The sequence below is a fragment of the Genypterus blacodes genome, unplaced genomic scaffold, assembly GCF_046128005.1.
Source record: "Genypterus blacodes isolate CSIRO-AG114 ecotype Tasmania unplaced genomic scaffold, CSIRO-AGI_Gbla_v1 ptg000022l_1, whole genome shotgun sequence".
Lineage (NCBI taxonomy): Eukaryota > Metazoa > Chordata > Actinopteri > Ophidiiformes > Ophidiidae > Genypterus > Genypterus blacodes.
This window is the reverse complement of record NW_027466835.1, coordinates 3984471-3997751: the sequence shown is the minus strand read 5'-3', so window position 1 is coordinate 3997751 and position 13281 is coordinate 3984471. Positions and strand designations below refer to the sequence as shown.

The following is a 13281-nucleotide window of genomic DNA, read 5'->3' as shown; positions in this document are numbered from 1 at the left end:
TCTCTCACACACACACACACGCCTGTAAGAGGTAACATCAGGTAAAGTGTAAGGGGTCAGTCAGATAGAACATTAGAACCCAATGATGGTTTGAAGAGACTGATGAGGTGTGACTGCCCCCTGCTGGAAGGTACAACTGCATTATATATACAATAGATGGAGTATATACTGTATGTATGTATGTACTGTACCGTCAGCTATAAGCTAAGTATGCTAAATATAAGCTTCATTATATAACATAAAAAAATAAATGGGTTCTTTTCCTTCATGTTTTGAATTTGAGTTGTTTGACGTCTGCCACTGTTTTACATTCATGTACAAAATGCATTGATTCTAGAACAGTTTTGATATTTATCAATATTACAACATTATATGAGAAAATTTGATTTAATTTATCTTAGCCACACACACACACACACACACACACACACACACACACACACACACACACTCACTCACTCACTCACTCACTCACTCACACACATGTCGCTATTTGGAAGTCCAAACTATTACGATGTAAATCTCTGTGGCACAGCTAAAGCAGTCAGTGGACTGAAATGTAAGAAATAAAGGATGGAAATTGAACAGCTGTTAGGAATAACATCAGGACATAATGAATGATCCCTGCTGTTAGTCACTGTGGACTCAATCTCTCTAATCCCTGCGGTCACACAGTCTGTTCTCTTCTGTTCTCTTCTGCTCGGTGTGGTTTCCAGCTAAATGAGCCATATTTAGTGCCTGGTTGAGAACATTTAATTAATTAAATGATTATTATGGTGTATACGTCTTATATTCAATTCTTCTTTTGTTTCTTTATTGTTTGATGTAGTTTACTTCATGAATTAATAATTGATTGATCTTGTTTATATCTGTATTGAATTCTAATGGTTTCAACATATTTAATTCAATTATATAAATATTTGTCTTTTATTGATTTTTCCTGATTTTCCTCCTCTGTGTTCTTTCTAGGTTTTCCTACAGTTTTCTCCCTGCAGAGCTCTTGGAGTTGAGGTGTAGCACACGGATGAAAGGTGAATATATGGTTTGATATGACATAACTGACTGATTTGAGCTTCAGGGTCGACTCTCTTTCTAGCTCGGTGTCACAGTGGGAAACTGAAAAGCATTAGAAGGTATGGTGCAGTTTTGTCCCTGGTGACGTGAAGCGAAGGAGGACACTGTCTGTCTTTGTCACAGTCTGTTTAATAACATCTGACCTTTAACTTCAGTAAGACTTCCTCTTCCTCAGTGTTCCTTCCTTTCAGGCATAATCCTCAGTGGTGTCCACATGATGACCTTTGTCTACTGCAGCCCAACTGAAGAGAAAAGTAAACTTGAGTTTCTGACAGGAGAGCTGATGAGCCATAATAGTGAGATTAAGCACATAATAACGAGTAAATCAATACATTTACATGCATGTTAACACTTTGGTTATATTCCCATCAACCTGGAGCGATGGACCTTAGACTTACGTGTTATCAGGACGGAAAGCCTGCGACTCCGTGTCCCAGTTCTTCCCCTGGTTCCTCTTCCTGGTCCGTTCTGCCATCACTATGGCTGCCACTACGGTGACCAACACGGTGGCGGTGATGACGAGCACAGTGGCCGTCTCTGCCACGCACAGCTGACTGTCCACCCAGGCCAGCGACGCTCCCGCCAGCTGCGGGGGCTCCTGGCACGTCACGTTGGGATAGTCGTGGATGTGGAGGTGACGAACGTGGAAGATCTTACTGAAGACGCGGTGCAGGTCGCAGTCACAGCTCCACGGGTTGCCTGACACAAGCAAGAAGAAAGGTTCAACTCAAGGTTAAAAGCGGTTCCCAGTTCCAGGGTTCCAGTGCCAAGTATACAAAAAGCAAAGTGCAAAGGAACCAGAAGTATTGTGGCTACAGTACGCTTCCCTTCTGATCCAGCCAGGTTTAAGCACATCTAAGCACAGTCTGTAATAAATGAAGGACAAGCAGACAGACCTGACAACTGGATGTGAGTCGCCGTCGTGTGCAGGCTGATGAAGGTTTTAAATTTGAGGTGATGAAGGTCGTTTCCCTCCAGAGCCAGAATGGCGAGACTGTAAAGAGGAGCCAGAGCCTCCCCGTCGATCTGAGAGATGTTGTTGTTAGCCAGCTGCAGCACCTAGACAGGCAGGCAGACAGGCAGGCAGACAGGCAGACAGACAGACAGACAGTAAATAGGTAGCAACTCAGTCATGCTTGAGTAAATGTAGAGATATAATAATACTCACATTTCTCCCCAAACATACTTGCATGAGTGTTGTTTTGAGTATTTTTACTTCATTTACTTTACTAACACTACTCATTAGTACAATACGGGAACTTTTCCAAAATCTTATTTTCATTTCAGACTACAAAGCAGACAGGCAGACACACAGAATGACAGACAGGCAGGCAGGCAAACAGACAGTCAGGTATGCACCTCCAGTCCGGGCAGCATGTCCAGACTGCCTTGCTGTATGACGGTGAGTCTGTTGTTGTTGAGGTAGAGCTGCCGGAGCCTGGAGAGGCCTCTGAACACCCCGGGGCCCAACCACGCCAGCTGGTTGTAGCTGAGGTCAAGCTTCTCCAGGTGGTCCAGACTCTCCAGGCTGAACGAACGGAGGGTGAGACAGTTAGAGGGTGAAACACGCATACGTCTGTCACGTCTACACTGATCAGGAAAATATTTAGGACAACAACACGACAGCAAACAAGAGAGCGTGTGTGTCAAAGCACTCAGCGACTCGGGGAAAGACTGGCCTCTGAACATGAATGCGTTCACCATCACAAAAGGACAGGAAGGCAGACAGACAGGTGTACCTGTATCCAGATATGTGGTGTACGTTGTTGTGCTCAAGCCGCAGCTCCCTGACAGCAGACAGACTGACAGAGAAGTCCACAGGCAGAGAAGTCAGGTGGTTCCAACTGAGGTCCAACTTCTCCAGGAAGGACAATGAGAAGAACGCCTGAGGGGAAGGAGAGAGAGAGAGAGAGAGAGAGAGAGAGAGAGAGAGAGAGAGAGAGAGAGAGAGAGAGAGATCAGCACAGCATTGCCTCTCATTGAAAACTAGCAAAATTGTTTAAATCATATTGTTGTCGAAGCGTTAAAGCTCAATCCAAAGGATCATCGATGACGTATGGAGAAACTGATGGTTTATAAAGTTTCTAACAAAAATTTTCATTTAAATTTTCGTTCACACTTCTCACGCAGTGTTCGATTTTAATTTTCCTTTTTGTTGGAGCGGCAAAAATCCTAAACATCCAATGAAAGCAAACAAAGAGCTTCACTGCAAAGTTCAATGACGAAACGAAGATAGAGAACCATCTGGAATTCCTACAAATATCGGAAACAGCTCTACCTAGCGGCCCTTTTGGGTAACGTCCTACCTGCGGCTCCACTCGCCGTATCTGGCTGTTGGTCAGCACCAGCACGCGCAGGGCCCACAGACCCGTGAAGCTCCGGGTTCTGACCTCCTTCAGCTCGTTGCCCCCGAGCTCCAATAGCCCGGTGGCGTGCGGGAGACCGGCGGGGACGCGCAGGAAGCCGCGGCCCCGACAGTCCACCAGCTGCGCGTGCTCGTAACAAACGCACTGCCGCGGACACGAGCGAGAGCCCGCGAGGAAAGGAGGAAAGGTGAGGAGGAGGAGGAGGAGGAGAGACATGTTGCCCTGAGCGACAGGGGGAGCAAATCACAGGGGTTTATCACAGCGTGGAGGGTTGAATGGAGGTTGGTAGTTCAATGCCGCTGTTGCTCCCTGCTTCCACGTATCTGGAAACGACACAGATTTAAGTTTAGAGGTGAGAAAATATACAAACAATTTGTATTTTCATCTTCTCACTGATTCCCCTTTTATATCCACGAGTATTTACATCTATAAAGGAGGGATGCAGAAAGGATTCAACCTTGACACACACACACACACACACACACACACACACACACACACACACACACAGTATATTACATTTTATTACTTATTTACTAGATATTCATATTTCTGATTGGAATTCAGACTTACCCTTTGTTTTCATGGGGAAACCAAAATGTTCCATTTTCCGGACCAGAATCCTTCCTCGCCTCTGATTTACCAGGCTGAGCGACAGACACACACACCCAGAGAGAGAGAGAGAGAGAGAGAGAGAGAGAGAGAGAGAGAGAGAGAGAGAGAGAGAGAGAGAGAGAGAGAGAGAGAGAGAGAGAGAGAGAGAGACACACACAGTGATGGAGGGATGATGGAGTAATCCTCTAATCCTCTTCAATCACTTCCTCTGATGATTTCATCACCAAATCTCTCTCTGCCTCTACTGTCATTACATAAAGGCTGTAACATTTCATCTGTGTGTGTGTGTGTGTGTGTGTGTGTGTGTGTGTGTGTGTGTGTGTGTGTGTGTGTGTGTGTGTGTGAATATGCAGGGGTCAAAAAGAATGAATGAAAGAAGAGTAGAAGAGTTCAGTATGAATCATCGTTCTGGATGTTATGGCCTGTTTAGTGTCTCTGGACATTTGATCTCGTAAAAGAAGAAGTTAAGTTAAAATAGGCATTTAAAGATTAATTGAACCAGATATTGAATAAAGCCAATCGAATACAAATTAAAATACTGTTCTGCACATATCAATGCAAATTCACATGTAGAACATATATAAGCAAGTGCATAAAAGTTATGTTACTTATTTCAATGTTGGCAAAAGCTGCTTCTCATATCGTTTTTAAAGTATTTTTCCCTAAAAGCATCTAATCTTTTCCCAGAATCATCTTCTGTGTAAATAAATGCAGTATTTTTAAAGACAAAAACAAAACAAATTAAACCAAATTATTGCCGTTTATCCGAATTTGTATTGTTATATATTTGATCACAGGCTTATTTCATTTCTTTCTTCTTTTCCGTTTCCGCCACTTGGGGGAGAAAATACTTTGAAAATATTTAATTAAATTATCGAGTGGAATTTTTTGCTCATAATGTTTCCGTAGGGTCGCATGGAGAGGCAGTGGCTTAGTGGGTAGAGCTTCCGCCTAAGAACCGGAGGGTTGCTGGTTCGAGTCCCTGCCGAGGTGCCCCAGGGCAAACCACCAAAATTGCTCCCCCCTCTGCAATGGGTGGTAATGTAATGTAAGTCGCTTTGGATAAAAGCGTCTGCTAGATGATCGTAATGAAATGTAAATGATCGTAATGCATTATAATTAGAAAGTTTACTCATAATTATGACTTCATACCTCTTATTCGATAGTTTGTGGTTAGAAAATAAACAATAATGGAAGGAAATATCCTATATTACTGGCTTCCATAATTAAATATTTTTTTCTGTGTTCTTTTATTTATTGTTTGTTTATTGTTATTCTGCGCTGCTTCTATTTTTGTTGTCAATAAAGTTTTCCTCTTTTTTTAAACACAGGAAATCGTCACAACCCGGAAGTAAGACTTGAAACTTGTGTATGAGATCGTGGGCATTGACAGGTGATCGATAGCAGTGATTAAACGGTGATTACCGACGCCTTGCGTATTTGTTGTCATGCCCGGTGTCACATGACGTCTTCTCGGTGACGGACTGACGCGGTAACTGTCTGCGGAGACGCCAAGCGACGCTAAGAGCTTAAAGCAGGTAATATGGAATGGGTCAGAGTGGTGTGATGGTCAGCGAGTGACCGTGTTAGCTGATGACTTCAACCTGCACGTTGAAAACACAAAGATTTTACATGAATTAGTGAATTGTCATTTGTGACGCTGCTCTCTAGATGCATTTAAGATTTTAGGAAGGTCGTGTGTTTTTTTAACTCATTGTAGATACAAATTAAAGTTGCAAAAATTCGAAAAACTGCTACCAAAATATAGAAACATGTCTAGAAATGTCTTGGTGTGATTTGATTGAATCCTGGCTTTGTAAACAGAACCATGGCGCAGGCGGGGGCCCACCTCACCACTACTGCCGCAGATGAGCGGCCCTCCATCTTCGAGGTCCTGGCCCAGGAGTCTCTGATGGAGGCGGTCAGGCCTGCGCTCAGACATGCTGTCAAGGTGAGTGTTCAGATGGAGGTTCAAGTTTGTTCATCGCCTGACATGTAGACAGAGAAGAACATCGCATTTAGAGATATTTGTTGGTTTTGACATGAATACATTTTAGCATTTAACTCATCCTTGTTTTTGCTGTTTGTGTTTTGTCCACATTGTTGCCTTCTCAGGTTCTGGCAGAGTCAAACCCGTCCATTTTTGGCTTCTTGTGGCGAAGCTTTGATGAATTCTACCTGCTGCTGGATGTCCTCCTCCAGAACCACTTCCTGTCTCGCTGCAGCGCCTCCTACTCTGAGAACTTCTATGGCCTGAAGAGAGTCCCGGCGTCATTGATACGAGGACTTCCACTTCGTCTGGGACTGGACAGGAAGTCGCACTGGTGCTCTCTTCTTCTTCTGTGCTTGGTGCCGTACCTGCGGGCCAAGCTGGAGGCCAAGCTGGCGCGGCAGAGGGACGAGGAGGACTTCTCCATCCGGCTGGTACCGACTCGGAGGCAGAAGCTGTACCGGGCAGCGGTGGCGGCGTACCCGTACGTCAGCACCGCCTGGCAGACATGGGCCTTCTGCCAGCAGCTGCTCTACGTCTTCGGCGTGACCAAGTCCCATAATCCCCTGCTGTGGATGGCAAGGGTCAGACTGGCACAACTCACTGCTCAAGATATCAGAGACATGGAGCTGAAAAGACACAAACCTGCAAACCTGACGGGCTCCAGGTACGTACATACACACACACACACGCACACGCACACGCACACGCGCACACACACACACACACACACACACACATACTTTAGGTTTGCAGTCAAATATAAACCAACCTGCTCTTCTTCTGGGGTTTCTGCAGTCTGGTCCAAAAGGCGTGGCGGCTGATGTCCCAGGCAGCAGGGGGCGTGGCCGTCTCCCTCTCCACCTCCCTCTCTCTGGGCGTGTTCTTCCTGCAGTTCCTGGAGTGGTGGTACTCCTCGGAAAACCAGACCACTGTGAAAGCCCTGACCTCGCTCCCCGCACCTCCGCCACCCCTCCACCTGCAGGGAGAGCCGGACCGGGAGCTCGCCCCGGCCCGCCGCGACGGCGACTCGTCACCGGCGTCGTCGTCGTTCAAGAACTGTGCACTGTGCCAGAGGATTCGTACCAACGCCACGGTCCTTTCCACCTCTGGCTTCGTCTTCTGCTACCGATGTATTTATGTGTACGTGAAAGCAAACCGCCGCTGCCCAATCACGTACTATCCCACCGAACTGCAACACCTGATCAAGATCTACTCACCAGAGACTTAAACCACGTGAACGCCTGCTTGTACATTAAAGATTCTATTGTCTCAGTGGTTTGCGTCTTCATATGGTCTCTGTACCGCAGCTACGGGTTTAATCTGTGCAGTGCATTGACGGAATAACTTGACATTCGCAACATCTTCCACAACCAGACAGCGAGTCTCTAGGCAACGTCCTATTCACGCATGACAGCTTGCAAGTTATGGCGACCCTTGCTAGACTCGGAGTAGCTGGCAACAATCGGTAAAGCAGTTGAAGACATCAGACGTACAGGTAAAAAAAAAAACACTACCACAGAAAATGACACGTTCCGTTAAGATTGGTCGGTTAAAAGTGGAAGTCATCTGGTTTTGGATCGGGCCTTAGGAATCCTGCAGGCGCATTCATAAACCCAACAGGTCATCAGTGAATTGCTTTATTGAGTTTCCGGACAAGTTAAACAACAGGCCCACTTAAAAAAAACAAAGAAACAAATAATCAGGATCAACGTCACAACATTACAGTGAGTATTAAAAAACAAAAAGGGCTTCGTCAAAATGTCCACAAAACCCCTGAAATGAAACCGCATGAAGATTCACGAGGGTCGCCTTCCCTTTTTAAGCTCCTGGCTGCAGGTGAACACAAGTCATCAACAGGAAATCAACAGAAGGAAACGGGCTGAAACAAGAATTATCGTCAATCGTCGCCACAGTAATAGACTGCTTGAGTAACGTGTATTGCACGTGTGTACACATATATGCACTTATATACATGTGAGTCAGCAAGGAGTGGACAAATGTGTCGTCGCAACAGGAAAGCATCTGGATGAGATGACGGCACAGACAAGAGTAGTCAGGAATGTGCTCGCAATCGCTTCAACCCGGGACCCAGACCAGAGGAAAGCTCTGTCTCGTTTTGTCAGAGGGCTCGGAGTAAGCGATGTAAATGTGGCGGCCTTTTTCCACCACGCCACCCATATTCTGACAAGAAGGAGGGAAGTACAGAAGTCTGTAGCCAGTATGGAAAACCCACATCGTGCTGGAATTGAAGAAATCCAACAAATACTTGCTGTTCACAGATTTGTAGGGTTATGCAGCCTAAACTACACAGCCTTATTCATGGAAAGGTTACGACCTTTAGGCATCATGTGATACCAACAAAGCAATCACATCCTTCTAGTTGGAATATAGGCGGGGGGGGGAAATAAGACCAAGCACCTGACAGCATCCATGTTCTCATAAGAGGTGAACAAAACAACTCAGAGTTACTCAAGTGATTTGTTGTATTGTAGAAGAAGCACAACTATTGTTCGGTTTGGGTTCTGAGAAATGCATGACCAGATAGGACGCACTGGCTCCGCCCACCCAAACTCTTTCTAAGGCCACCGTTTGAAGGCCCCTCCTGAATGGGACGGTCTAGTCCAGCGACTTCGAGTGACGCCATCATTCCCAAGAAATGAAACGCAGCTGAAGACGGAGGGACAGAGAACAAGGTGTAAGAGAGAGAGAGAGAGAGAGAGAGAGAGAGAGAGAGAGAGAGAGAGAGAGAGTAAGAGAGAGAGAGAGAGAGAGAGAGGAGGTAACGATCACACTAATAAGTGAACCGCTCGCTGGGTTCCTCCCCCACTTCATATCAGGACACAACATTTACACCACGGTATCAAACATGTCAAGAAATATACAGTATTTATACTCATAATAAAAGAGTGTGAGAGTGTGTGAAAGTGTGCGCTTCACTGTAGTGTATTTGTGTGTGAGTGTGTGTCTTTGTGTGGAAAGGTTGGTAACAACAGTTAAACTGGGGTGGAGGCTGACATTTTGTCACCATGACAACAAAAAACCTCTCTCTCTCTCTCTCTCTCTCACTCACTCACACACACACACACACACACACACACACACACACCAGTTGACATGTTAACAATGGATTAGATTAGAGTTAATCAGTTTAGCAAAACCACAATCCTCAAACCGAGTCGGACAGGTCGACTTCTCGGTCTCGCTCTGATGGTCGTGCTCGCCCGACCGTTTCAACCCAACAGAAGACGTCTCAGTCAAAGCTACTGAGAGCGATCTGTGCAGGCACCCGCTAAATGTTCACTTCTTTAAAAGCCTCTGAGTCAAGTTCTCAAAGTAGTTAGGATGAGATCACAACAAAGACAATATTTCAATAGAAAGTGAGACATTTTGGTTCGTTTGGCCTTGGTGGAGGGATGTTGTCGAATTCATTTCTTGCTCCTCAAGTCGTACTTTCCACCCCCCCAACCCCCAACATGGAGGCACTCTGACATTATGGTGCATCATCTTAGTGTTTGCATTCGTACAGAGACTAGAAGGAACCGATCTTTGAACAGATCAGACCCAGAGGTGGCAACTGCGTTAGCTACGACACCTCGCTGCCCCGCAGAGGCTTCTGGGTAAAGGGAGCTCAGTGAGGTTGAACATTACGTCCGGCAGAGTTGACCTACAAACATGGCTCAGGCGTGTTTCTGAGGCGGTGTGGATGTGGATGGCGCTGTGGTCCAGCACGGGAGCCCCAAACTACAGACAATCGTCAACAAAATGGAATTCATACATTATCTTACATTTAGTGATTATCCAATATCCAGGGTTTCTACTATTTAGTAAAGCGACCTTTACAATGACATCATGCTCCTGCTCTGCTGCTGCTGCATAAAGTTGAATGCAGGTTTTGATAGCTGCCCCCATTCTCACCTACAGCTACAGTTACTACCCACTTCACCTCAAACATCTACAGAGTCGCTGTAGATGCACCTGCTGTGCAACACCGCGTCTCATAGCAACCATAGATGCTTGAGCGGCTTTTTTGAAGGAGTCTAGCTTGACTTACATTACTTTTCCAAACATGATGGTAGAAACCCTGGATAAAGATTCAGCAGTAGTGTAGCTTTGCTCTCTAAACAGAATCAACTGTGTGGGAGAATTATTCCAAAAAATCAAAGTGTGAGAAAGTCGTGAGCTCGTAAACGTGCTGGACACACTCTCTGGACCAAACTCTTCATCCAAACTTTGACCTAAAATCTCTTTTGACTGTAGTTGCTGCTGTTTGCCTGTGGAGGGCAGCACAGCCTGACCGGTCCTGCCAGAGGACCCCAAGCTCACTGTTCACCCCCAACAACAATGACAACAACAACCATCCTCAACGTCTGTAAACAAACAAACAAACAAACAAACAAACAGGTGGTGGTCTGATGACATCAGACCATGTGCTTACTTCCTGCCAAACAGCCAAACATTTTTTTAAACCTTTAAAACATCAAAATTTCCAAATAGAATAAATTCATAAATCCAATCTGATTGGATAAAACACTGTTTACATATATATAGAATATTATTTTGTCTTTTTTTATACAAAAGAGAAAGTTTTTTGTGTTTTTATACATATATATGTACAGATATAGAAAAGTGACCCCACTGAGTCTGCTGTGGCGTAACCGTGGGCAACAAGGACAGGAAACACTATTTACACCAAACCGGGATGGAGGGAGGTGGTGATTTAAAAACATGTGCCACAATCCATTGATAGAGTGACATAGAGAGAGGAGGGGAGGGAAAGAGAGGAAGGGAGAGGGAGAGAGAAAGAGAGAGAGAATTCCATATGTACTGAACCTGATCCTGAGAAATATTTTCATCCGATTCCCATCATCACATTTCCATACAAATTCTAGTGAATATTTTTGTTACTACAGCTAATAAGTATTTGGAAATATTATATTATTATATTATTATAATCCAATACTTATATATTTATTATATTTTTTAAATGTAACTATTTGAATGTCTAGAATTGTCCTGCAAATGATAAAGAGCCTCTGATTCAGCTGAGGTGATGCCTTCAGGGACCATCCGGATGTCTAACATTTTACAATCTAAAGTCATTCTTGCAATGAATGTTTCATTGAATTTGCAGGCGTTACTCCCAAAACAGACAATTTCCTGCTTGTTTCTGGAGAATTCTTGACCCCTTCAGGCCTTCAAACTGCTATGACGCCACCATAACACGTTACAGGAATTCCTATAAGAACTGAGAGAGAAATATAGAAAAATTAGGGATGGATTCTAGAAATTTACAAAATGTTGAAAATGCTTCTGAACATTCTCACAATCTGTCCTCCAAGTTGTGTAAACCACAAATCGGACCTCCTTTGTTGTTACAGAAATGTACAGAAGGCAAAATTCACATCCCATAAACCAGAAATTGATCAATTGGGGGTCTCTTTGATTCTCCCTCTCTCTCTCTCTCTCTATCTCTCTATGATAAATAGATAAATAATGATGGTCGGAATAAACAAATTAAGGCATCCGAGATGAAGAAACAAAGAGTTAAAGATGAACTGACCGACTGAAACAACAGCTGTGTGTTTGTGCATGAGTGTGTTTCTTTAGTCCTGGCTGGTTCGCTGAGGTGATGCGGTGGTGCTGTGTCATGATTACTTATTGTTTCCTCCGTGGACAAAAGGCACCGACTTCCTCCTCCTCTTCTTCTTCTCCTTCTTCGTCTTTTGCTCATCTATAACTGTTAATTCCTCCCACACGTGTTTGTTCAGCCTGTCTTTCTGACGCACCAACAGAGAGACAGACAGACAAGCAGACAAGTCGTCCGCATGGCGTCTGGCATTTTACACGCCTTAAAATTCAGTTTTGTTTTGTTTTTTTCCCCCATGGACACAAAGATAAACGACAGAAATGTAGTGTTGACGGAAGAAAAGGAGAGAAAACAAACCTCCTCCTTCCTCCTCCTCTCCACAAGAAGAGGAGGACGGGGACGAAGAGTGGAGATGTCAACCGTTTACAAGACAGAGCCAACTTGGGCGTCCACCCCACGTCTGGTTTCCATGGAGATGCAAACAAGTCGTCCGCTCCTCCTTGGATTGACCAATAATAAACCGATGTGCCAGTGTGTCTTCTCACGCTGTGGCAGGCCACGCCCCCTCCAGGTCAGCACGGCGCCGCTCTGCGCCCGCGTACATTGGATGCGCGCGGAGGAGGAAGAGGAAAGGGAAGAGGAAGAGGAGGTGCCTGGAGGAGGTGCAAAGTGGAGATTCTGTGGGCTTCCTGGTTTAGCTCCTCCTACAACGCAGGCTCTTCCTCCATTGGCTCTTCTGTGGACCTGAGAAGACAGGAAGGGAGAAGCAAATATTTGAGACCTTTTCAAAATGAACATCAAAATTATAATGAGATATACATTGATTTTTAAAACCATAATCATTTGCAAAACATAGATTGAAAACAATAATATTTTAGCCTTTTTGTCATAAGTATAAAAGCTGAAATATGTCTTAGATTCAAGACCTAGATACAAACAAAAAAAGCCTTGTCAAAATAAAAGCCTTGACAAAATACAGGTCTGAAAAAAGCTCACTGCTGCCACCTACAGGTGGGTACAGGTATGTGAGAGTTAAACTTGAAAAAAACTGACCTGCTGGTTTCTGTGGCGTCAGGCGGGGAACCTGACTGATCAACGTCAACAGTCAGGGACGCCATGGCGCTGACCGTCTCTGCCTCGTCCTTCTCTGATTGGCCCTGGGTCTCAAGGGGGTCGTCCAAACCCTGAAGACAGGACCAGTGTTTACCTAGACGGGGAGAAGCAATGAAAACAAAGATTTAGAGAGAGAAAGAAGAGGTTGTTTTTCTCTGCCTGTTTGACATTAACTTTCGGCTTATGTGTGTGTTTCTCTCACTCTGGATCTCGATCACTCTCTCCAGTGAGGCGCAGGCTTTGGGACATGGCTTCTCCTGAGGCCACTGATACACCGAGTCAGACTGACAGGGAGAGAGACAGGCAGAGAGAGAGACTGATGATTCCAGATGCTGTAAACAAAAGTTATTCATTCACAAGACATTTTGTGAAGAGAGAGCCACGCCCACTCCACTTTGCACAGCAAAACCGTACGGCAAATAAAAACAAAAAGGAGAATTTTTTCTGGGTGGTCCAAACATACAGGCAATACGAAAGAACAGTCGGAAAAATTCATGATGATGAGGCGTGGGCTTTAAAAATACATTAACAAT

At 44.9% G+C, this 13281-nt stretch overlaps 2 protein-coding genes across 2 annotated transcripts in view; one reads left to right on the top strand and one right to left on the bottom strand.

The window, feature by feature from the left end:
* The first annotated feature begins 5398 nt into the window (after positions 1 to 5398).
* On the top strand, positions 5399 to 7320 carry pex12 (peroxisomal biogenesis factor 12). Its single transcript, XM_076142961.1, has 4 exons — positions 5399 to 5593; positions 5880 to 6006; positions 6171 to 6712; positions 6844 to 7320. Exons 2-4 carry the CDS (start codon positions 5884 to 5886, stop codon positions 7274 to 7276), a joined length of 1098 nt encoding a protein of 365 aa, XP_075999076.1. The 5' UTR covers positions 5399 to 5593; positions 5880 to 5883; the 3' UTR covers positions 7277 to 7320.
* A 900-nt stretch (positions 7321 to 8220) lies between these two features.
* The window catches only part of hdac5 (histone deacetylase 5), a 28833-nt gene continuing 23772 nt past the window's right edge, over positions 8221 to 13281 (bottom strand). Inside the window, exons 27-29 of the mRNA XM_076142838.1 lie at positions 12951 to 13032; positions 12689 to 12842; positions 8221 to 12379 (exon numbers count right to left, since the gene is read on the bottom strand). Of these exons, the coding sequence (XP_075998953.1) occupies positions 12340 to 12379; positions 12689 to 12842; positions 12951 to 13032 (276 nt within the window). The 3' untranslated portion in view covers positions 8221 to 12339. The remainder of the gene's footprint in view (positions 12380 to 12688; positions 12843 to 12950; positions 13033 to 13281) is intronic.

What these genes read in the sequence shown, in the direction of transcription:
- pex12 (XM_076142961.1), top strand. Translation starts at nt 5,884, where the DNA reads ATGGCGCAGGCGGGGGCCCACCTCACCACTACTGCCGCAGATGAGCGG. An exon ending in CGCTCAGACATGCTGTCAAG is followed by an intron (nt 6,007 to 6,170) that starts GTGAGTGTTCAG and finishes TTGCCTTCTCAG; the next exon opens with GTTCTGGCAGAGTCAAACCC. An exon ending in GCAAACCTGACGGGCTCCAG is followed by an intron (nt 6,713 to 6,843) that starts GTACGTACATAC and finishes GGGTTTCTGCAG; the next exon opens with TCTGGTCCAAAAGGCGTGGC.